This window comes from Ambystoma mexicanum, chromosome 3p, assembly GCF_040938575.1.
Source record: "Ambystoma mexicanum isolate Mex_15411 chromosome 3p, UKY_AmexF1_1, whole genome shotgun sequence".
NCBI lineage: Eukaryota > Metazoa > Chordata > Amphibia > Caudata > Ambystomatidae > Ambystoma > Ambystoma mexicanum.
Window position 1 is genome coordinate 545,319,779 of NC_090925.1, and position 26,412 is coordinate 545,346,190.

The 26,412-nt window shown below is 45.3% G+C and overlaps 1 protein-coding gene across 1 annotated transcript in view; it reads right to left on the reverse strand.

The window, feature by feature from the left end:
* Positions 1-26,412, reverse strand: part of LOC138580606 (somatomedin-B and thrombospondin type-1 domain-containing protein-like) — a 255,261-nt gene that overhangs the window by 38,860 nt on the left and 189,989 nt on the right. Inside the window, exons 2-3 of the mRNA XM_069651274.1 lie at positions 9,098-9,289; positions 1,549-1,627 (exon numbers count right to left, since the gene is read on the reverse strand). Of these exons, the coding sequence (XP_069507375.1) occupies positions 1,549-1,627; positions 9,098-9,289 (271 nt within the window). The remainder of the gene's footprint in view (positions 1-1,548; positions 1,628-9,097; positions 9,290-26,412) is intronic.

Genomic DNA, 26,412 nt, shown 5'->3' on the forward strand with positions numbered 1-26,412 from the left:
CATCCTAATGTGATTGTTTTTGTGAATGGGTGTAGTTCTTGCAAAGAAATCCAGGTGGTCTTGGGTTTCTGGGGTATTTTTACACCCATTCACCAAAGATAATTGCACATGCCGCCCACCATGTCTGTGCACGATGGACAGCGCTTTTACAGAATCCATTGGAATTTCTGCATCTCACTCCACCCACTTGGAACTGTAATGCAGGCGGAGATGCATGCAGGTGTGGTTTGTGGCAAGCTGGGGCAGGCAGAAGCACAGATAGTAATTTACTGACGGAGAGAGGAAGGTCTTCACCAGTAAATGAGGGTCTGTGGTGCCTTGAGGCTGCATAAACATTTCAGAGAGAAAGAGAGAGAGAGAGTGTGTGTGTGTGTATGTATGAGAGAAAAAGTTTAGAGTTTTAGAAATTAATAACAACCTGGGGCCAGATTACAGAAACTTTGCACCAGTGCAAGTGCAAAGTTTGCACAGTATTAGTACTAGCACCATGTTTGCCCTATTTAGAAAAGCACTGGGACAAAACCTTTGCACCATGACAAGTGCAGTTTGGCAGGGTATAAGCACTCGTGCAAAAATTGCCCCAGTGCAAAAAAGATACAATTTCAGTGTGTTTGTTTTTTTAACAAAGCAAAGTTTGCCCTAGTGCTAATACCATTGCATATTAGCACCGGGGAAAACTTTGCCCTGTTGCAATAAGGTAGTGAAAATGTATCTTTTTGCCAGAGGGCAATTTTTTCCCCGGTTCCTATACCCTGCCAAACTGCACTTGTCATGGTACAATAGTTTTCTAATGTGTCCCATTGTTTTTAAAAATAGGGCAAACTTTCCCGTAGTGCAATACCATGCAAACTTTGCACTGGCACAAAGTTTCTGTAATCTGGCACCAGAGCGCAAAACGTACACTCGCCACCAGCCGCTGCCTAATGAGAATTGTCTCTTAGTGAATGAGACATTGTGTGCTCTGTGTAAGTGTAGAATTGAGGTGGGGAGTGACTTTTTTGACAGGCTAATAGTAGCTTGCAACTTGAAATGTTACCCCTGACAATGGTTTTCACCACTCTCCATGTATGCTCACTATTCCATAAGCCATCAATTGACAAACCCCGTGAAAATGAACTAAACACTGGTCTTGTCCACTTCCATTTTACCAAGGTAAAGAAATTAAAACGTGTGCAATTTGAAAAAATGTGCTCAAAATAAAGAAGTTACACACTCAGCAATGTGCAGTGGAGGCAAATGTAGGCCAGGAAAAACATAGCTACATGCGCTCAGAACAAGCAGAAGATACATGTTCAGGATGTTGTCAGCAACAGGTTGGAGAACACGCCTGCTAAATAATATATGAGCTGCAAGGCATCACTAGACATTATTAAGAATGTTGTTATAGATGGTGTGAAGATCAGAGTTCTCATTACAGAGTCATTACAGATAACCCCGAGCTCCATCGTTTTAATAGGTGACTGCAATCTCCCACGTCAAAAGGACTAGAGAGATGCCAATTAAGACCTGAACTCAGTGACAGCACCTTAGCAGCCATGACCTACTTACCCCGCTCTTTCATCCTCGTTGGACACATATCTCTTCCTTCTTGCTTTCCCAAAGCTTTCTGTGGTTATTAAAGCAGGGACTGTGAAAGCCAACAAGAAATGGGAAAGGTGATGATACCGTTGCATCAGAGCAGCAAGTTGCATTTACACATCAAACACTGTTTATTTTCTACTGAGAACAAAGTTTACCCAGAATCCCTGACATGGCGGTTTGAAATGCATCCAAGGCAATATAGGAAAAAGAGCCCAGAATCTTTGTTCATGGGGCCTTTTCATACTGCTGTGAGCATGGTATTTTTGTGTGGCTAAAAATATTAATTGAATAAAAGCAATAGATGTCTCTTTGGGCTTCAGGTACAATCATGTGTTAAGGGGGCTATTTACCAAAAATGTCAAATGTGTTTGCAGAAAATCCTTTGACACTGTGATTCAGTGATAAGGCACAAAGCATTGGGAATCTTCAAACAGAATTTCCATAATGGTACAAGGGCATTCATTTGACCAAAATGCCAAGGTAATGAAAGTGGGATCCCTCAACCAATGATATCCCAGGAGGTGATGTCACATGTCCTTTGGCCACATGTACACATGGACCAATTCACAGGAATTGTGGTTAAATAACTTGTGACCTTGACGAGATTACAATTGATTCATAAATTAGGGTACTGCCACCACTTAAGTGTTCAGGGCGTCTATGTGCGTCTTGAATTCCCCTAAGGAATCCTTGTAGGCTCCGCCCACTCCAGCATTTATTGTAAAGCAGGTCTGCAGTCATCATATACCAGGCGTATACCCATCGGAACCATCATAGTTAAGTGGTACAGCATACACGTTCTAGTACAGCCAAATATGTACATGTACAACCACAGTATGCCACCTACAGGCTTACATGCCAGTTATATATATAGTCATCATATGTGAAGTAATGACACCCATGCTAAATATAGCTCTAAGGTGCCAGGTGCATTGCCTGCGAAAAACTACAATCGCACATTCAGCTTCAGAACCTTTCACCTTAAGAGGATGTGCAACAAAGTTCACAGAGGTCACGTGCCTTCTGTCTTAACATAAGGTCACATTTTGTTTAGCACTGCATGGCGGAGTACTACCCCTTCTAAGCGCTTTAATAATATGTATCATTATTAACCGATATAAGGATATTAAGTTGATCAACCATGAAAGGGGGAAGGGTTAGGGTCCATCATTTGCCTGTAGGTTGTAACACATCTCTGATGTTTGCACTTAAAACACGGAATCCACGGGTGTGAAAAGCTAATTCATCTCCTCATACTGTTATTTATGTAGCTCCGTTTTTTAGCTTAACATGTTTTAATGACTACTTTTTCTCCAGGAAACTGTCTTTAGTTGCTCATTACAAGTTGGGGCGGTCAAAACTTGACCTCAACAAAGGATATTGTCAGATTGTGATCGATGAACAATCCCGGTACATCACCTTGTTTGCCATGCCCATTGGACTCTACAAATATAAGAGACTTAGCTTCGTCATTTGCTCGCCTGCTGAGATATTTCATGAGAATGTGAGGGGAGTAATTTGCCATGTGAACAATTGCTTCAATTATAGCAATGACATCTTAATATTTGAGACCACGCAGGCCCAGCATGATCATGCTCTACAACAAGTGTGCACAGCGCTGGTGGACGCTGGGCTGGCACTCAACAGAGAAAAATGTGTCTTTCACAAGTCGCATCTCAAGTTCTAGGGACACATCTTTTCACAGGAGGGCATGAGCTCTGACTCGAGCAAGGTTGCTGCCATCTCAGAGATCTCGCCACCAAAGATGTCAGCGAGGTCAGGTCATTCCTTGCAATGGCCAGCTACTGTGACCAATACATCCAAGATTTTGCGACTACCAATGAATCCCTCAGAGAGCTCACCAAGCAAGGGAGACCATTCCAATGGTCACAACACTGTGAAGATGCGTTCATACAAATTAGAAATGACATTGGGCCTCATTACGACCCTGGTGGTATCCATGCTGGTAAAAACGGCACAGCTGCCGCCAAGGTTGTTTTTTTCCCGGGGACTCATTACTAACTTTAGCAGTAATCACAAAGTTTTGAGGAGAACCCTTCATAAACATTGGCACCTTCATAAATTAGACGAAAACATAAAGAAGTATATTGATGCTGAACCAAGATAAGATTTTCAGGAAAGCAGAGACTCCAAGGAACAAGCTGAGTCCCTCACTTTTACCGGACTCTAACAATAAGATGAAGGAGAATTGGCTACAAACACCCATCGGTGGCTTCAGAAAATGTGGCAATTGCACTATGTGCAAATATGCTTGTGACAAAACGAATGTGTTCAAAGATTCATTTAACAAAGAGCACAACATTCTACAAACAATTAACTGCAGAAGCAAATATGTTGTTTATGGTATTATCTGTGTGTGCGATTTGATCTACATCGGAAGCACTATCAGAGAACTCAGAGTACGTATTCGTGAACACTTAGCAAAAATCGGCAGCCAAGACCAGAGACTACCTCTAGCCAGCCATTGGCAAGAGAAACATCAAATGGTGAATAAAGCGGACATTAGATTTATAGGCCTCCAGAAAATCACAATGGGCAAAAGAGGAGGCAATAAGGAGAAAAAGTTACGACAAACGGAAGCCAAGATCATATGCAAATTTAATTCGACAGTCCTAGGTCTTAATAAGGACAATGAAATGGTGTCATCTCTATAGAATCCTTTTATTTGTGGAACCACCATGGCATATCAACCTTATTGCAACCATTTACATCAATAAATAGGCCCACATATACAAATTCAGAGGGTAATTATAATAGTGCATTAATATTCGAGAGAATAAATAACACAATTTAATATCCTTACAGGAGCGCTTTCGTTATAATTCAACCCAAGCAGCTCCATTCCATAGGAAACACTATTAAACAATAATAACAAGGGACTTATTTAATAGCATATCGCTATCAATAATACTACCGCGACAATACCTTATTATTGTAGGCAAGCGATACAAAATACTAATAAACTAAAGACACGCATCAAGTGCATTGAACAATTTTTGGTAAAACTAATCAAACATGTGAATTATAAATTTGGCATTATCACTCGCATATAAACAACAGTAAATAGGGCATTCAGCCGTCACCAGGTATAGATAACATGGTAGAATAGCTCTTATAAGATGGCGCCCATCGCGACGCTCATAGTTGAAAGAGTGAGAGGACTATCCACTCATTGTCGCCATGACGATGTTGGCAACAAACAATGTTTTAACTCAGACGCCGCATGGCGCCTTTGTAGAATGGAACTAAACGCGAGAGCACCTCGAGATAAGTGTACAGGTAAGAGACTGTCTGTAAAGTACTACTCACAGGATTCTGCACAAGCCTCCTAACACATTGCGTAGCTCACGCATTTTATGTGATTGATGGGACGCTTATTACAATGAAAAGTCTAAAATTTAGATTCGACGAACACGAGCATGAGAAAGTATGAAATAGGAATTTTAAAGTGGCGTTAACTACTGATACATGCGGCCACTTGCATTTAGGAATTTATTGAAAAGCACTAGGCAGTGATTCTGTTGCACAATAATGGGCTCGAAGACCTCGAGTGCATCTTAAATACTTTGACCCGGTAATATAATGTACAAGACTAAACCACCGCTACTCTTACTAATGAGTTAAATGAGTCAGGACATAACGTGCGGTCTTTCTTAATAGAAAGCAATTACTGAACATTGCACTTTTATATCTTTTTGTTTTCATCAGGGATTGAACCCATTAATTCATGAACACCAACCGTATATTATAAGCCTGAGAATACACAGTTATACAGGTAACAACAACTGAATGATGTCATAACCATAAATTATGAAATTATATTTCATCAAAGTATCGGGACTAATGAATCACTTTTTCTTTTTCTTTATCTCTTTCTCTTTCGGGACAATTTAATGATTGGAAATTTATTTTCTTTCTTTCCTGTTTACCCTATGAATCCTCCCCTTCACCAACCCTTTACTCTCTGTGACCATTTTTTCTATGATTTTGACTCAACAATTTTGTGTTTTTTGTGAAATAAAATAATTATACTATTCAAAATGTTCTGTTTTATATCCTACATTTTTTAATTCTGTTGCTTACTTCAATACTAAAGCCCGTATTTGAAAAAGGCTAATGGTTTTAGCCGAAACACGTGTCATACAGAGGGCATAATGTAATAAAAACCTTTTCTTTCACCAATGGATTTGGCGCTGTCTCCAGTCCGAGTACTTTTTTTTTTACTCCTTAATTTAAGTAACCAGACTGCAGCTCTTTTGGCAGAAAATCTGCCTCACAGAGGATAGCACAGGGGCAACACGCTGGTCTTGGAAGCAAGACCATGCAGAGCAACAGAGGTTTGAATCCCGGATCTGGACTTAGAAACCAAACTCAGGTACAGCATTGGGCGTGTTATAAAAAAATAATTAAATCAATAAAATCTCCTACTGTAAAGTGCAATGTGCAATGCTTCTCTGGAATTAAGTAAAACAACAGCCCCAAATTTTACAATAGAGGATTGTCTACAGCGAGACCTTAAAAATCAGTCAGCTAATAAGCTATCGTATACCTGTTTGAGGCGTGAGCATCTCTCAACCATGCATCAGTATCTTCACGGTGGTTTGAATGCCATTCCCATCAAATAAATGGTTGCTTTATGTAAGTAATCGCAGTATCTTTGCCTCGAGCAGAACAACTGTCTCGACAGCTCCTTAAGTGCTATGTGCAAAGTGTCTTCAGAATTAAGTAAAACAATAGCCACTAAAATGTATGAGAGAGGATTACATATAAGACATTAAAACGCTGTACCAAATGTGAGTATTGTGGTGTGGAGAGAATGAAAGTTGTTGCCAATTCGAATGTTGCTCTTTTAAACGTGATCAGAACATTTTGCCTACCACTCCTTGGTGGATCAGATAAGAGAGACGTGCCAAAAGCAATCCCCTCCAATCAGGCTAATAAGCATGTTTTTTTTATAGCTCCAGCTGAGAAAGTAACACCTGACCCACATATGGAGGAGCTGGTTTCTAAGGGCAAGGTTGAGCTATGTACATCTCAATAGGTGCCTACTTAAAGGTGAGTGCTTGTAAAATGAAGGTGTTGTTTAGCAGAGAGTCCTTGATCTGCAGGAGATGGGGAGCTCAGGAAGCCAGAGAACAAGCAGCACAGGAGGGAAGCATGCTGCCATTTTGGGTTAAATTTCTTGCATCCCTTTCTCAATCCCTGCATGCATTTCTGGGTACGTCTGTGAAAAAAGTGCAATGCTTCTTTTTAAAGTGTTTTTGATTGGATCCTAGCAGAGGGCTTGAAAATCAACCAATTTTCTGCTAGGATTTCACTAAATGTGGAGTGGTAGAATATCATTCCATTGATACATGTTGGAGTTGTTGACAGTTCAAAGTCCCCTTCCATATGAGTAAAGACACAGATTCATGCAGAGGTTTGAGACCCTTACTGCGACAGTCTCTGAAGGACTGAGGATATACTGCTGGAAGGTCAAGAAGCCTGACTGCACTTAGAGAACTGATCCCCAGGCACCCCATCTTACCCTCAGTGGGACCAATTTATGAATTTGGCAACTTTCCTGCCTTGGACATTGCAAGACAACCATTTTTCATTTTGAGCGTCCCTTTTAAACTCATCTATATACCTTCTTTGATATTATTTTAATTTCATTTTTTTCTATTTTTAAAGCACTCACACAGCCGGGGGCATCGAGGTGCTGTTACCGGAATATCTCTTAGTTGAGTATTTATAACACGCTTAATACCCAGAGGTTTCTAAGCGCAGACACGGGGATCGAACCTGTGGTGCTACATGTCGTCTTGCTTCCAAGGCGAGCACGTTGCCACTGAGCTATCCTCCCAGGACATAGTAAACACTATTACTTTTAAAAAGCCTTGCGTTGGCATTCCACGTTCATATTATTGCAGTGCAAAAAGGTCACATTATCAGCCACACGTCTTTAGAGAATGATGGCCTGCCCCTCCTCCCATGGTACTAATCGGAACACATATTAATTTTCTGTTTTACCTTTATAACTGAAACACCACTAAGCCGAGCTGTGGTACAATTTTGGGTTTAGCACATAGAGGTATTTGTGCTCCCTTGGTATGCTTCAGGTTAGAATCAGATTTCATCACGGCGCCCTTCAATGTTTCGTTGTTTTGCATTTTGTTTGCTTGTTGGTCAGCATAAATCAGCACCCATGGTGAGTTTCAGCCTTTGGTACTGCCAAGCTATCAAATTGAGAGCCACGCCTACCACAGGGCAATTTGATTTTCCTCTGGACATTTTTGGGACCAGGTTTAGCAGGAGGTCAGGTAGAGAACTTTAATCCCCTATACCCTTTCCTCCCTTTTGTTTATTTTCACCTGTGGTTGCTGAGTGATGTGTGTCCTTTTAATACATGACATTGATGCAATACTGAAATATCCAAGAATAGGCACATTGGAAATGTAAGAATCCTGTAAACCGTAGTGCTGGGGGGTCAGTGTGTCTGTAAACACTAGTTTGGTACATCATCAGGAACTAGAATAATAGATCTGGGCTGATGGTTCCCTAGTCAAGTTTTCAGTCACTAGACTTCTCTCTCTTCTTTCAAGCGTAATAGCACACTGACTGTATCTGTCCTTGCCAAGCGACTGGAATACCCTGAAATGAGGAACTCGTTTATTTTTTTTATTTTTTTTAAATTATTATTATTTGTTACAGTTGGTAAACCAACTTTTTCAAATATTAGATCTTCAAAAAACACAGTGCATCAACAAACTGCAAAACTAATACAGTGCATCAACAAACTGCAAAAATAATATAAATCACAATACTCAAAACATTCATAATAAACTAATAAAATACCATTGTTCATACAAAATAGGAAAACATTACTCCCACTTTACAATTTCAAGTTCCAGGCAATACTATATCTAAAAATTGCACAATAGCAATCTGAACAGTTGATCTCGGATTAGAAAACAGCACATTCCATATTTGATCATAATCTACATGATTCTGTACAGTGAGTTTCTTTCCAAAACAATTAGCCCTTATATCCTCTAATGCAGTGCACTCGATTATAAGATGCTGTAGAGTTTCCCTCTGTTCCCTAATCAAGCAGAATCAACAATAATTTTGCTCTCTTGGTATTAGTCACCTTCTGCACAAGCTGTCTTTCGTTTCATCCTGATTCAGTCTGAATTTTAATAGTTTTCGACGATATGAGTGAGATGGAAATTTTACTAGATATTCAGCTGTCTCGTTTATTTAATTATTGTCAATTTTCCACGTTCCCTTGAGAATTTCAGATTGCTTGTTCCCATTAGGAAAAATAGTGGAGAATTCTGATGGAAAATGTCTAGCAAAAGAGGCACACAGATATCCACGTGTGTCTATGAAACAAATTATCTGAACGAATGTTGGATTGTTTTCTGAAACAAATAGCAGCATTTTAGTCAGCCCGCTCAAAAAATAAACTGGAACAAATATATCAGTACAGTAGATGAGAGAGAGCATTTACCAATGTCTTGCCTGCACTCAAGGCCTTGTTCATTCCAGTATTCCAGGCAGCCAGCTTTCTCCAATACAGGTGGGCAGTGTTCACCGCTGGTCGGCTCCTGAATTATCTGTCGTGTCCGAATACGGTATGTTGATTTGCATGGCTTGGAGCATCCACTCCAGCTACTCCACTCAGAAACACTGCAGGGAAGCCCTGGAAATAGGACACATGCAAGGCTTTCAAAACGTGTAATCGTCCCATCATATTCTAAATAGAAGTCAGCAATAGGTACGGAATACAACAATCTTAAACATTTTTAATACGCTGTAGTTGTCTTGTGTGACATCACTATCAACCTGTAATAAGAAAATGGCATGCATGTATATATATATATATATATATATATATATATATATATATATATATATATATATATTATTTAGTCAGCGCACAAAGACCGTGAGGTATCAAGGCGCTAGGGGTGAGAGGGCGACTGGTAAGTGGAACTAGAATAGGTGAGTTTTAGGGCCTTGCGGATTGGAAGGAACTCGTGAAGTTTGCAGAGGTCTGGAGGCAAAGCATTCCAGAGTGTAGGGGCAAGCACTGAGAAAGATCTCCTTCCAGCTCTGGCATGAGAAAATCTGGGAACGCGTAACAGAAGTTTATTTAAGAGCGCAGCGGTCAATTAGGAATGTAGGGCAGAATCCAAGAATGCTACAATTCAGCCCCTAAATTGGGAACAGCCCAGTGAACCATACAGAGAGCCTTAAACTTGATTCAACTTCTGATGGGAAGCCAATGTAGTTTGAGTAAAGGTTCTTGGGAGTGAGCGAGACTAGAGGCTCCAAAGGCAAAGCACGCGGCAGCATTCTGGAAGGTTTGGAGGCGCTGTAATAACCTATCAGGTTTCCCAAGATAAATTGCATTACAGTTATCAAGAGAGCTCATAATTGAAGCTGTAACCGTTTTTGACCTAAGGACAGCTGGGAGCAAAGGTTAAACTTTTCAAAGGACCTCAAGTTTTATAAAAATCCATCTGACAAACTGCAAAAACCTGGTCTTCCCGCGAGCCAGTGGTCATAGGTTTGATCCCAAGACTCTTAAGTGCCGGGACAAAGGCCAAGAGAAGAAGGCCAGTAATCACAAGTCCGTGACTGACTCTCCACATTCGAGCAAACCAGGAGAACCTCAGTTTTGTCACTATTAAGCCACAACCAATTATTAGCCATCCAGTCTCCAACTGCAACAAGGCAGTTTTTCAGTTTGTTTGGGGGGTCGGAGGAGGGCATATTGAGGCGAAACAAGATCTGAGTATCATCAGCATAGGAGAGAAAATGCCCAATAAATGAGAAATTGATGAGCCGGGGGAGAATGTTGGTAAGGGAGAACATCACAATTTGGCTCTAGAGAAGTCGAAAACTCTGTCCAGGCACTGGCATTTAATATGAAAATGCTAATAGCAAGCTCTCTGAGTTGGAACATTTCTTTAGGAAAAAAATCAGTGTATTTCTGAGTTCCCAGTGGCAGATGAGCAATGTTATCCAACTGACTTTCTCCAGAAGACACTTCCAAAACCTTTGAAGTTAGCAGCAGGAATGACCCTCACTTGGCCCTAAGCCAGGTATTGGCAGATCATTGTCTAATTACTTTTTTTTTCAGTCAACGTGATGCTACTTAGGAGCACCATAGAACTACAACATATAGTCTGGGGGGCCAGACAACCATGAAATTAGGTTTTTTGCAGACTATAGCAAGGATATTATGGAAGAAATCAAACAGATCTAAGGAACTAGCTAGACAGAACACCTAATTTATTATATGTCTCTCGCTTGCCCAACTTTAAGATAGTCTCCCAAGGTGTGACCCGCTCATTCTTTGAAGGAAAAGAGGGAGAGGATTCCTATTTGGACTGAGTGCATAACCAATGGAGAACCATCTTGGCACCTTCAAGATGGATATGAACAAGGATCCTAGCTCTGGAACATGGAAAAAAGGCCCAGAGAGAGCATTTAAGATTTAGGAATCTAATTTGTTTATCTTTATTTCATTTAGTTGCCCCTTCCTTATTATCCTTGTTGCCCCCTTAACTTCTTGTCTGTACGTCTGTGTGTTTTTCTCTCACCACCGTCACCTCTAAAGTCCTCACTTGTTGGTGCTATCCTACCCTTTCCTCGTTCTAGTTCTTCATTCTGACTTCTTTTCTTGATTGCTTATTGGTGACTTTAAGGGGTTGGAATGGTGGCCCAAGAAATTGCTTTCCCTCCAAAAAGGGCCCCACTCTTGGCTGCCCTTAAAACCGTTTATGGCAGGATATGCCTTGGACTCACGCGAGCCTCACCAGATGCTGCCCCAGATGATTGTGGGAGGAAGAGCATTCAGGCATGGCTTGGACACTGCCCTCCATGGGCCTTGCAGTGGACCCCATGTAATTGGCAAATGTACAATGGACACTATTGCCACTTCACAAAACTTAGCAGCACTCTTGATCAGTTACCTGCCCCGAAGATGTCCCACTGGCACCTAACCAATGCAGGTAAGTGTGGCCGTGAGGTGCAGGGGGTACCACAAAGCTGACCTGAACCCTGCACCCACATTTAGCCAGGGAAAGGCACCTGCAATGCAGTGGGTTGCATATTCTGGTACACAGAACATGCTAGATTGAAATGAATGCTGTTAATTAGGGAGGGGAGAGTGGCACAGTGTGCTTGCACGCTACTAAACCATCACTCAGGTGATTCAGCACCCCCCCGCCCCCTGTAAGAAGCCAACATATGAATTTGTCTACAAATGTTACAATGTTCATGGCTCACGTATGAGTGTTATTGATTAGGCCAGCTTAGGAAAACTGTTTACTTATGTATCTCTTGACAGGCTTACCTCCTTCTCCAGCCTCACTAGCCTTGAAGGTTTCATAGAATTGAGAGGAGCACTGTATTGTGCACCTCAGTGGCTCTCAAGGTGACTATGGCCCTGGCGTGAGGCTATGAAAGTGCTGTTGTGCGCATATCTACTTAACAAATAGGGGTGAGGAATGTATGTCTTGTTGAATGCCCATAATCAATATAACCCCTTGTCCAGGGCAAATAAACACTGAGGGAATGGGAAGGAGGGGCGGGATTGGAGATGAACCTGTCTGTGCTTGTTCGGGATTGCACACCAGATGCAGGTTGGGTATTTGTTCTGGTGGAGGGTGTTTCCGTCCTTGTGTGTCCTCACTCAACTTCTTGCTGGAGATACTGGCCTAACTACTTGTCTTTACTGTTTTGTAAGATTGGTGCCAAAGCTACTCAGTGGGGTGTTTGGAGGGTTCTGGAAAAGCTCTTTGGGCAAAGGTGAAGAGGGGGGGTCCCTCCTTGGAATTTATGCTGTTCCACGTGCTAGTATTTAAGTTGCATATATCACTGTTGGAAGCCTGCCAGGGGCTTCAAAATTCTGGTTGGTTTTGCATGCCATGCATTCGGTCTTTCCTATGTGTGTTATGCCCTGTGTCTGTGTGTCTCCTTGTTAGTGTACACCAGGGTCCTCAAGCTTTTTAGGATTGGTCCTCCCCTCAGCAAAATGTGGACAGGCCAGGTCCCCCAAAAATGCCACATGGACAGTAAGTCCAAATGGCTATGAACAATATAGAGATTTAAACAACTGCAAACTCTGACCAGGATGATTTAGGCTTGGTGATTAAGGTTGAAGATATGACAAAGGGGAAACCCAGCTGGACTTTTGCCCCTTTCCTAACTGATGACCCCTTTAGGATGGCGTGGGTTTTAGAGATTTAAAGACTGTTCATTCAAGAGAGTGATGGCTCAGCCACAATACAACGGGTATGGGATGCATTGAAGGCAAACTTAAGGAGTGAGCTTATCTGTTGTGCCTCCAACTTGAGCATGGCGAAATGCAAGAAATTGGAACTGCTTCATAAAAGGTTTAAAGGAGAGACCACCAGGGGGCGCAGAGCATGACGGACCTCTGAGGCTCGAGCTCCACCACCACCACAGGGCCTAGCAGGCTGAGAGAATCCCCGGCCAGGATTTGGAGCTGAGAGAGGTCGGCCCCTGAGCGGCCCACCCGAGGTGCCACACCGGTGCGAAGACCCCATCCCGCAAAATCACCCGAAATCACCTGAACGCCTGAGAGAGCGGCGCGGGGCGTGCACCCCCCCCCCCCCAGAGCACCATGCGTTCCGGACCCGGGCGGCGACTCGCACCCTAGGGTCGCGGGCCCCGGAGGAGAGGCCGGAGAAGACAGGAAGTTGCGGGACCCCCGGCTGCACACACGGAGGTGAACGCGGAGGCCAGATGCCCAGAAAAGCTCCCCCGAAGGACGCAACCCCTCGTGAAGGGATCCTGTGTTGGGGAAAGCCCCGGAGCACAATACTGCAGCAATACGGTACAGAGGAGGAGACGGAGACTGTCCGGGAGGAGGCAGCAAAGAGAGGAACATTGGGCCAACTGAGGTGAGGAGGGCACACCAGACGTCCATCGTCTCCCGGGCAGGACCAGCGCGCCCCCCCTCCGTCGGGATCCTACACGGGTCGAGCCTGGGCCCAGAGACATGCGCCAGAAACGGCGAGAGGCGAGGAGGGAACCGGGCTGACGGGGGCGCGGAGAAGAAACACCCCCGCGCCGGCCGCATCCATCTAGCGCCATAACGCGGACCTGTCCCGGATGAGAGGCATCGCCCACACGCCCGGCAGTGAAAGGGGCAGGGGATACCCCCTACCCATGAAATCACTGCTTGCATAACGCCGCGGTGAAACGGGAAAGCACCGTACTGGAGCCCCCCTGGCCCCAGCCGCCTGGTGACACAACGCAGACCCGCTCCAGTCCTGTGTGGGAGCAGGAGCAAATTCACCAGTGTTAAAAAGGACAGGGGATATAACCCCCGGCCCATGACACCACCACCGGCAAAACATTGCGGGGCCGCCAGAAAGCACCACACCGGAGAGGGGCGCCCCCAGGGCGAAGAGGAAGCCCCAACATTAAGGGGACCCACAGAATCCCACAAGAGGAGCCTCACCAGAGACACCGTCCTGAGGGACACATAGAGGGAGCCACCCTGGAGCAAACCTCACCCTATAATTCAATCCGCTCGCTTCAACGTTTCCGTTGGACACTCTCAACCCAGAGCGGCAACCCCAGATCTACCATGTCGGCAGAGGACGCCCCCCCACCGTGGCACTTACCAGAGAAGACCTCAAAGACATCCTCCACGAGATCAAGGCTATCCGTACAGACATCCAGGCCGCTGTGGTAGACCTAAGGGGGAGAGTTGAAACCCTTGAAGATAAAATGGAGGGCATGGAAAACAATCATCTCCAAATGGATCTACTGGACATGAAATATGAGGTGAGGCTGACGGACCTGGAAGTGAGAGGACATGGTCCTGAAGATGGATGATCTCGAAAACAGGGAACGCCGTAACAACCTACGCATCATAGGAGTGACCCAGCAAAAAGGAGAGACAGCAGCGGAGGTCGGGCGGAAGGTCCAGGGTCTAATAAATCAACTCTTTGCATTGGAAGGGGGAAAGGAAGTCCAGCTAGAAAGAGCGCATCGAGGCGGTGGTGCCAGAGGCGGAGGCCCTAGATCGATTGTGGTGCGCTTTCTCCGCTACAGAGAAAAGATGGAGGTCTTGGAAAAAGCTAAGAAGCTGGCCAACTTCCTCTTCCAAGGGGACACTATTAAAATCTTCCAAGACTTGTCCGCACTCACGCTCACCTGTAGACGAGACTGTCGCCCGCTCACACAATGGCTGACAAGTCAGGTCATAAGGCATAGATGTTCCCCTTCGCTCTTTCCTTTGAGAGGGCCGGAGTGGACTACAGAGTAATTAACGGTAAGGAGGCCTCACAAATGTTGCAAGTGTTAAAGGGGACACTCAGACAGAAAACAATGAAGAGGTAATACAAGCATCAGCAGAGAACAGTAGAGAACCGGAGGGCCCTGGTCCACGAAGAAGAAAGCGAAAGGTAGAAGAAAATTCAGGAAACCGAATACCCCAACGAGGAACGATGCAGAAGATTAAGAACATGATCGCGCCCCAACAAAAGTGGTTAAGGTAACAGTTCTACACCCCCGGCCGGGGACACAGAGTTAAGCAGGAGAAGTGTGGTGGATGGACACACTTTCACCCTGATGGCTTGCCCGTTGACAGGCGTCCTAAGTTTGCTGGGGAGGGGGGAGACAGGAACACTCGCTTCTCACACTTACGGATTCAGCTTTGTTCTTGTCACAAATGGAATAAGTACAGCTCCCACAACGCCGGATGGGAGGAGACAATGAGGAAAAGTCCTGATGTTAGACAGTGAGATGAGGGGCCGGGTCGAGACCCTTAGGCTGGGTTCACTCAATGTTAAGGGGCTAAATTCGCCAGCAAAGCGCTCCCTGCTGGGGATGGAAATGAAAAACGCAAGATTAGATGTCCTCATGGTGCAAGAAACTAGAACGTTAAAAGGGCAGGAGAGGGTCATTCCGGGAGCACACGTGGGTCAGACCTTTTGGGCATCTGGCCACTCTAAAAAAGGGCATACGGGTATCATTCTGCATAGAGACCAAAAGCTCACGGAAGTGTCACGGTGGGAAAGAGAAGATGGGAGAGCCATGGTGGTGTCGGGTAACCTAGGTGATTCAAGGATTTCCCTGGTAGCAATATACTGCCCCAATGTAGGCCAGAGTGAATTCCTCAGAGAAGCGCTGGGAGAAGTGATGGCAAAGGCAGAGGGACTCCTACTCATGGGGGAGACTTCATTATGTGGGCGGATTGGGAACGAGACCATAGCGGTGAAAACGCCCCCCGAGACAGTCATGGAAGAGGACCCCAGGGTGGCTTCAGAGACCTGATGTGGAGTTATAGGCTGGTAGATATTTGGAGGGAATTACATCCTACTAGGAGGGGATACACTTTCTTCTCCGCGGCCCATGGTACGAGAACCAGAATTGACTAACTATTTGCGGGGCTTCAGCATTTGAGTAGAATAGAGGCCTGTGAGATAAGGCCGTCCAGCTGGTCGGACCATGACATGGTCTGGTCGGACATCAGCATGAAACCCAGAGACTCCTTATGGAAATGCAATGACTTCCTCCTCAGATATGTAGTTTTTAAGGAGGAAATGATAACAGCAATCAGTGAATTCTTTGAATTTAATGATACGGGCGAAGTTAGCTGTGAGATGGTTTGGGAAGCAGCGAAGGCCACTTGGAGGGGGAGACTGATTAGAGAGGGGGCTTCCAAGAAAAGACTCAGGACCCTCCTCCCACATAAACTGAGGTCGGAAATACTCCAACTAGAGCAGTTGGAGGGAAGGGGGGAGGAGAAGAAGGAAAGAGACCTGGATAATGCAAGAGGGAAGAGACAGGAACTGACAGAACTGGAAATGGGCAAAGTGGTGGCTGGCCTACAACACCTCCGCCAAAGATATTACAAGAAAGGTGACATGGCTGATGCCATGCTGGCAGCCAAACTCCGGGGCCAGAGAGCGGATAGATGGGTGACCAAGATAACAAGTAGTGTGGGAAGAGAGAGATCGGACCCGGAAGGCATAGCTGAAAATTTTGCAGGTTTCTATGAGACCCTGTACACAAGGGAAGGGAACATGGATCAGGAGGAGTTGGGTACATACCTCGGCGAAGTCACTCTCCCCGCCCTTAGCCCCACGGTGGTGACCACTTTAGACCCCCCGACAACAGAGGAAGAGGTACTCAGGGCAATTGCGAGACTGAAGCTGGGTAGAGCCCCGGGGGAGGACGGGTTCACCGCAGGCTTCTACAAGGCCTTCGCGGGCCACCTGGCGGGCTTCCTGGCAGGCCACTTTTCCAACATAATGACAACTGGGAAAGCCCCCCCGTCTTTTGGTAAAGCCCTCATTACAGTGATTCCAAAGGAGGGGAAGGACCCGGCGGACTGACGCTTTTATAGACCGATCTCTCTTTTGAATGTGGATGCCAAATTGTTCACTAGAATCCTTGCTACCCGGCTCGAGGATCATATGCCCGGGCTTATCCTCTCGGATCAAGTGGGTTTCATAAAATGAAGACAGGGGGCGGACACCCTTAGGAAGACCTTACATCTCATGAGGGAGGCAGCGCCAAGGGGGAGTAACCCGGTCCTGGTGTCCATTGATGCCGAAAAGGCATTTGACCGGGTTGATTGGGGTTTCCTACATAGCATGCTCCAAAAACTGGGACTGGGAGAGGGAATCTGCCGGGCAATTGAGGCCCTGTATGTGACCCCATCAGCCAGAGTTACAGTAAATTGGCGCATATCTCGCATCTTCAACCTCCAGCGGGTGACCAGGCAGGGCTGCCCCCTTTCCCCGCTTCTGTTCATTATGACTATGGAAGTACTAGCAGAATATATTAGAGGATCGGCTAGTATACGAGGCATTGATGTAGGCGACCGCATCTTCAAGCTGGGTCTTTACGCCGATGATATCTTGCTACACTTGAGAGACCCCGCTAGGTCAGTCCCCGCCGCCATATATGTGATTGAACGGTTTGGTGATTTCTCAGGGTTCATGATCAATATAGCTAAATCAATGATCTTCCCGTTTGCCTCGGACTCGGACAGGGACCTGGAGGAACTGGACCCTCTGGGACTACAAATTTGCACCGAGGGGATAACATACCTGGGAATTAACATTGTCAGACCCGACGAAGACTTGAATCAAGCCAATTACCCTCCCCTGTTTGATAAAATATTCAAAGACATGGAGAGATGGGGAAAAGGTCAAATATCCTGGATGGGATGAATAAACGCTATAAAAATGAACCTTATTACGTCTTTCAAATGCTCCCGCTCGAAGCCCCTGATGGTTACCTCATAGAAGCTAAACGATGTATGCTGAAATTCATATGGCAAGGCCAGAAACCCAGAGTGGGATACAAAACCCTCACGCTCCCTTAAGACAGAGGAGGACTTGCCCTCCCAGACCTTCAAGCCTACCATAGAGCAGCCCAGCTTAGAGCTTTGGCCCCCCATCTCAGGGAAGACCCCGATAAACAATGGATATATCTAGAGAACTCCCTTCTGAGTCCGGTCATGGTGGGAGAATGGCTATGGGTCCCTCTGGAAAAGCTCCCTCACAGAATTAAGGCCCATCCAATTCTAGGCACTATGTGGAAGGCATTGGCAGGTAAGGGCAACAGCGACAAAATAACGACATGGCCCTCCCCCTTGAGCCACATTTGGTCCACACCAGTACTGGAGATGATACCGGGACACGAACACTATCAACCCTGGTTCGATGCCGGACTAAGCAGGGTCGGCCATCTTGTAAAGGAGGAGACATTCATAGGTATCCAAGAACTGGAAGAGGCTCTGGGGATTGGTACTCTCTCCCCTCTCCTATATCTACGACTTAAAGGCATCCTAATGAAACCCAAACTAAAACCATGTGTGCAACGAAAGCTCACGCCAGTTGAAAGAATCTTGGACACCCACGAAGAAATGAAGGGACTCATATCTCTCCTTTACGGAGCTTTATTGTCTACCAGAGAAGGATCGACCAGGGGCCTCAGGAGGAGATGGGAGGGGGATCTAAATATTAGACTTGGAGACAAACTCTGGGGACGCCTCTGTAATAGGGCATACAAGACCTCAATCTCCTGCCAGTATAAGACACATGCCGTCAAACTTCTTCATAGGTGGCAGTATGATCTAGTTAAACTCTCCAAGATGTTCCCCGATGTGGTCCCCAAGTGTTGGCACGGTTGTGGAGAAAAAGCCAACTACTGGCACATGTGGTGGTCATGCGATAGAGTCCAAGCATTCTGGACGGAGGTCCTCAGCTGGCTGAGGGAGGCAGGAGAGGGGCCCTACCCACTAGATCCCATGTTACTAATATTTGGATTACAACAAAAAGATGAACATTGGGAAAAGCTTCCAGACCTGACACACTCCCTGTTATTGGCGGCCAGAGCCGCGCGAGCCAGAACCTGAAAAAGAGCTGCCCTCCCCAGTAAGAGAGAATGGGTGGCAGTGGCCAAGGACATTTACTACATGGAAAAGATAACGGAAGCAATCCAGGGCTCGAGCTCACGCACATAATCTGAGTGGTTACAGTTTATGGAGGCGTTTGGCAACAAAGGGGACGAAACCTGATGCCCCCATAGAGGGACAACTCGGCCCCACAAAACCCATCCGAGCCCAGAACATCTGATGACTAACCCCAGATAGTCGGCCTACCACCGACTTACATGACCTCGGTGGGAGCTGCCCGGAGACGCTCTTGGGCGGACCGGCTGAATCCACATACTGTGATAAGAGGGGGGGGGCTGGGAGGGGATAAAACGGCAGAGATCTATGACTATGTGTTGTTTGAGGCTCGCGCCTACAGTTGTTTATTTTCGATGTGTCATTTATTTACATGAAAACTCAATAAAATTGATTTAAAAAAAAAGAGGTTTAGAGACACAGAGCACAGCCGCAATACTTCCTGAGATGGTAATGATAAAGGAAAGCTGGCCAGACTGAGGTGGTCTGGCCTATCTGTACACTTCCTAGGCAGAGAAAGTAGTTGTCTACACTCACCAGCAGTACTTGGAACATGGGGGTAAGTCTGGGAAATCACTGGCTAAATGCCTGTTACGGTTGGGTGTGGATGGGACTATAAAAGCAATCACTGCAGGAAATGAACCCTTGTTTCCTTGCAACCAGTCCTTTAACACAAAGTTTAGATGGTTCTAGGAAGACGCCAACTGGGAGATCTCTGTCAGCTGATCCATCTGCCCTTAACCACTTCTTTGACAAGATGCATCTCCTGACTTGGATTGCGCAGGCAGCAGTTGTCTGAATGACCCAATCGCCATGGATGTGTCCTATGTAGCAATATATGGCATGGGATTGGGGAAAGCCACAACAGTTATACAGTAGAATTTTAAAAGCATGATAAAGTACACCTGGCACCTTTCTTAGCTTCGCTTTTTAACTCATGTATAACGGGATGGTTAATTGGCAGATTCCTTTACACTCATTTTTTAAACTCTGGAAGAATGTGAAGAGATATGATAACTAGAGACAGCTTTCCCTCTCAAATGCTGATGTAAAGATCGTAGTCAAGGTACTGGCAGATGGTGTCTCTTTGGCAAGTTAGGAGACGGTTCACAAATGGGTTTTATGCAGGACAAAAGTGGCAATGAGACATTTTTTGCCCTTATAAACCTCCTGAGTCTCTATATCGACCTCCCACGCCCTGCGGCAGTGGTGAGTCTAGATGCGCAAAAGGCATTTGATTAGGTGGGATGGACATTCCTAAGATATGACTTGAGGAAGTTTGGTCTTGGTGACTGGTACATCAGCATGCTTTGAAACCCTTTACTGGCATGCAACAGCAAGAATTCTGATAAATGGCCTCCTGTCTCGAAGTTTCTTGTTGAAGACGGGTACCACCCCTTTTGTTAATCTTGCAATGCAACTCCCAGCAGTGGCTTTTAGGCAACGGCCTGACATTCAGTGGCTTTGTGAGGCAGAGGGAATGGATGAAATCATGCTTTATGTGGATAAAATGCTAGTATTGTTGGAAAATGTTTTAGACACTAAGGCTCCACAGTTACACCAATCACTGGAGTAAATCAAATGTTTCCTGATTTAAAAATGTGGGTTAGGGGCCATTTTGAGGATTGGGTCATGAAATGATCTGGAAATGAACTTTCATAGCTGCAGATAAAGCATGTGCACAATGTTAAAAATCTAATGTCAATCAACCTGTTAGCGGTTCCGGATAGGCTCTGAATCTAGAATGCTAGATGGGAAAGGCTCAAGCAACATTTTTCATCCCCTCCACTTACGGGGCACGAGGACGTGGAGGTCGAGGAGCTTCAGCCTCAGCTGCATCACAAGCCAGCATTAGCCAGCACTATCCAGCAAGCCATCGTGTGTCCTGAAGTGCTGTGGACCAACGGACTCAAAGTCCCAGCATCCATCAGTCACCAGCACTGCTGTGAATACGGAGCTTTCACCTTAAGAAAGCACAGACTGTTTGTTCCGCCCACTGGAAGCCCTGCATAAATAACAAAGACCTGCACCCTTGTGGCATAAAGCCCGAGTGAAGTTAAGGGCGATTTTCTTTCTACCCACTGTTTCACTGTATGCTGCTTCGCTGTGAGCCGGGATCGGCCGTCTTACCTGAGACTGGAGTTACAAGGGGCGGAAGGACAATAGCAGGAGCAGTTTCAAAAAAAGGCATTTACTGTACACAGGAGCCAAGTCAGTGTCATTCAAGAGAAGGTAAAGTGAATCTTCGCTATCTGCCTTATTGAACATAAAAAAACAAATACTTTAGTTCATTTTGGCCAGTTTGAACAGCATGTCTAGAATGGTACTATCTCCTGCAATTGAAATATGTAAAGAAACGTTGTCCCATGAGAACCTTCTTCAAATCCAGGGGGAAGGTTTACCAACATTACCACCCCCGCCACCTAATTCTAGTAACAACAATGGCACTCAAATACCCCTTGTACGCAAACAATTGATCTCTGACCTTACATCTGGGGAGGACGAGGTGACGGAGGTTGCTTGCTCGCCATAGAGTAAGGACGGGGCGCCTTTGCCACTTCTAGTCAGCTCTCAGCTAGCCTCTTCTTCTCTGCTCACTTCTCCCAAAGATACTCAGGCTACGTGCAATGGAGCAGAAATACCTCAAGTTCCAATGAGCTTAGAAGCTGGAGACGGTGGAAAAGTGTCTTTTGTTCCAACTCCAAGGAACTTGTTTACCATCGGAACTGAACCTCCGCTTAGTCAGAAACTTTCCTGTCACAATCGTTCTGTTAAAAGCTGGAACCCCATGGGACTATCATCACACTTAGGTGCCTATCCAGATATATATGCTTCAAGTCGTAGTCCTACAAATGTAAACACAGGAGCTCAACCCAATAGGGCCTCGAATGCAATTACTACTCCGCTAAAAAGCGACCTATCACAGGTGGATCGGGCCAAGCGTCTAAAGGCGCATTCTAGTGACAATTCCGTCCACCAAAGCTATGTGTCACAAACACCTGCGAGAAATTTCAATACATTTTCACAAGTGGAATCCAGACAGCAGGCTCCATTTCCTAGCAAAAGACAACGCTGTATAACTCGGACGAGGATCTCTTGTTGGACCTAGCCGCCGCCCAGGTCGAAGAACAGATGCAAGGAGTGGAACAGATTGACACAAAAATGATTTCAGCATTTGCCATCAGTATGTCTCCCTTTATGAAATTAATTGAGACTCAGAACGAACAACTACGAGATAACACTACAGTCCTCGCCATGCTGCATTCAAAGTTAATCTTCGTTGAAGGTTTCATAACAGCTTTGCAGTCCAATTCGGACAAAAACACAGACCAAATTACTCAAATTCTTAAGAACATATTGGAACCTATTATCCTTCAAAAAGAAAAGCGGCGAGCGGACAGACTAAGTTGCAATTCCTTGTCAAAAAATGGACAAATAGACTCCCTGTGTAGCGAAGATTGGGCTTCTTCTATTGTTCAAGATCCTCCAACCGGAACCACGTCCGAAAGGGAGGACACAATACGACTAGTGGCTACAAGAGATGCTTCTACGGAAACAGACAATGGGCCTCATTACATGGTAGGCGGTAAGGGTTTACTGGTACCACTAAGGGCACCGGTACCAGTAAACACTTACCGCCTTACTACGAGGCCCCTTTGCGGGTCCTCCCTTAACGCCTGGTTTTTCCAGGCGTTAAGGACGGGACACGCAAAGGGACCTCGGAGCTAATTACGGTACCGCAATTTGCGGTAGCGTAATTAGCACCTTCCCCATTCCCATTATGCCCTATGGGGCAAAAATGGGAATGGGGAAGGGCCTTGGTGAATGGGGAATTACCGCCCCCGCTCACCTTGGAGTAGGGCGGTAATTCCGCCATCCACCAAGGGGGACTCGGTACGGTACCGGCGGCAACCATAGCGCTAATAGCGCCTACCGTGTAATGAGGCCCAATGTTCTGATGACTAGATCCACCATGGAGACCATAGACCCTGTTCCTAATAAGACAACAGCAGGCCTTCAGCCTCCGCCGGTTAATAATGCGATGGGTAGTCACAAGGGTCCAACCAAAACTTAAAATATGTTTAAAGCCCCCAACAAAGTTCCAAGGATGGTGCACAGTCTGGTTATGGTCCTCAACAAAAAGGGAACCAACACCTACCCGAAGAAACTCCAACCTTGAGAACCAAAGTCTTCAGAAAAAATTGTAGCCACGGATCAGACACAAATGAGTGTTTGTAGGAAGGTTAGGTAAAACAAATGTAACCTCCCAAAAAATATACAAATCCAAGGAAGAGGGGTAAACGTTTTAAGGTTTATGCCAAATACAAAAAGACCCCAACTTCAAATTGGAACGGGTTCGGACACGGCCAGTGAAGAGGACTACGAATTCGCTTCATCTACTAGTGACATAGACGATGAGCTGCTGAATATGTCTACTTATTCAGAAAGCACAGGCCCAGGGGCTGACGAGCCCAAGACATGTCTTCAGAAGGACACAAGTGTTCCACCCCCAAGGGTTTTGTTAACTCCGAATTCCACACTCAAGGCCTCCGTTGGTGTGCCAAAGGAAAATGCGGGTGGGGACTCCAAAAGGCAGGGGGGACCAGAACCCCGGCCAGTGACTGGGGAAAGGACCCCGTCAAATCCCAAATGGAGTTCTCAATTAAAGAACAATGTGGAAATCTCTGACTATTTGTCGGATTCAGGAGAAGATAACTCTCATATCAAACGTGAGATAACCTTCCGGACAATGGAGCAAAAGAGAACTATTGTAGCTCAGAGGACGCAGTTGGAGGTGGGGAACAAATGCTCGAGCAATATTGAAGGTAACAATCATATTGACAAAAGACGATCCGTGTCTTGGGCCGAAGACAGAAAGACTGCGGGTGGTGTCACAAAGTCAATCCATGCTACAATGAAAGCTCCGAGCAGCCCTTTGCAACTTAGGGTATTTAAATTATCGCTGGCAAGAACCTTAGGCTTCTCAGATAATTTGATTATGAACAGAAACAACGTAATGAGGCTTCTGCGAAGCATACATGCTTTGGATCAAGTAAAATCAAATGATATTGATTTAATTGAATTTCCGAGTGAATCAATACTTGACAAAGTAATTTTGCATATAACATCACAAAACATCAGAAATGTACTTGTCAAGGAAGGTGCAAAATTGAACTCCCATGGATTCACACTGAAGGAACTGGACAATCAGATTGCAAAGTCAAGTACAATTCCTTACGAGTTCGTGGACGAAAGTGAAAAGGCTGTTTATCAAGCAAAATCTGGGGATCCAAATCCCTCGGGAACCGGCCTTAGGGAAGGAACGGATGACCTTAAAATCGGCTTCCACAGGGGTAGTAGGAGGGTCATCTTGAAGAAACCGGAGGCACAAAAGGTGGAGTGCGTTGAAGACTGGAGTTGGCTAGCTGGAGCCCTGGCACGTCCTCTATAACGCCAAAATAGGAGCCTTACCAGCCCTGTTGCGACTAAGAAAATAATCAGTTGGAACACTAGGGGTTTTATGCACCTGTTTGGTTGAAGTGAAACTATTCTAACAACATATGACATCATCTGTCTCCAGGAAACCTGGTTGAGGGAGTCTCCTGCCCTGGAAGGATTTGAAGTATACATAAATCCAGGGATAAAGGGGGATAAAGGTCGCCCGAGGGCAGGACTCATAACTGCCATAAAAAAATCAAGCAGCACTAAGGTCCCCAGCTCTACAAATATAAGTACGGAAATCCAATTTACTGCAGTTCAAATTACTTCTTCGAATTGGCAACCTAAGAACCAGATGCTCCTAATTATTAACATATGCTGGAGAAACCGTCCAGGATTGAAGCAAAATACTAAAAACACCATGCTAAGAGTTATCGACGAGGTTTACCTCGCCTAACTCGGCCATACTCCTGTGTGGAGACTTCAACATGGAGTGCTTCGATAAGTTAGGTGCCAAAATAGAGGTGTTACCAACTGCTCCTACAGGGGACGTCAGCAGGGGTCTGGCCATGATAGAGGAATTATTGGAGAGAAACATTCACATGGTAAATGGCAACCTTAAGGGAGACATACCAGCGGCTGGAACATGGAAACGGGGGTCACAAATAAGTACCATTGACTACTTTTTTGCCACAGAAGATTCTTTGGCTAAATTGGTTTCTCTGCAAGTCCAAACAACAGATTCAAGTGACCATAATCTTCTCGAGCTTGAATGTATTGACTGGGCAACCAGCTATACATTAAAGGGCAATTATCATGAAAATCAGACTCTTGAGGTTGCATCAGGAGGAAATCGACTCTGAATAAACAAAAGAAATCTGCCCTTGTAACATCAACTCTGTTGGCCTTGAATCACGACCCGCATTGTACTGGAGGAGGTACAATATCCTGACTTTCTACTAGCTTTCTATGAAAAACAGGGAGCGTCTAAAAGGCCTGATTTTACACCCAAGTACGCCTATAATCACCAGATTGCTGTGAGAAAGCGAGAGGTAAACAAACTGGGGAGACTGGTGAAAAAAAATAAAACCTCTCTTAACCTAGCAAAACTTAAAAAAGCTAGAAAATACCTTTAAGAACTGGTTACACCAATACAAACAGTTAACCTTTCAGCGAGAAGGTGAAAGAATGCTGACGCTAGCCACTCAGAAAAATATAGCAGGAGTCTGGAAGCTAATTAATGAATTGAACACTCCGGAGGGTGCGAAAATTAGAAATTCAGTCTCAGCAAAAGTGTGGGAGGAGCACTTTAAACATCTGTACACATCAAAAGGGGGGGAACAAATTGAGCCATTATTTCGCTCAGATGCCCCATGGGACTTTGAATTTGATTATGAAGAAATACTCGACCTAATCCACAACTCAAACGTGTCGAGTGCAGCAGGCCCGGATGGGTTGACCAATGAGATTCTGAAGAAAGATCCCTCAGGTTGGGAATCTTTTATGCTAAAACTGTTCACAACGGTGACAAAGGAAAAGAAAATTCCAGCATCCTTGACCCACTCCATTGTTGTTCCTATCTTCAAGAGGGGTGATAGGGCCAATCCATGCAATTACAGGCCTATCACCCTTCTTGATGTGATAGGCAAGATTTTCGCAGCAATTATCCTGCGGCACCTTAATGAATGGAGTTCGAAGACAAACCATCAGGACCAGTGGCAGTCGGGTTTCCGAAAAGGTATTGGCACGAACCTAAACATCTTCATTATAAACATACTTAAGTGCCTGGTCCACCAGAAAAAGATCCGTGCAGTTTACATCGCATCGATCGACCTGGAACAGGCGTTTGACTCAGTCGATCGCAGAATCCTGTGGCACAAATTAAAGAAATGGGGCTGCCCTTAAGCATT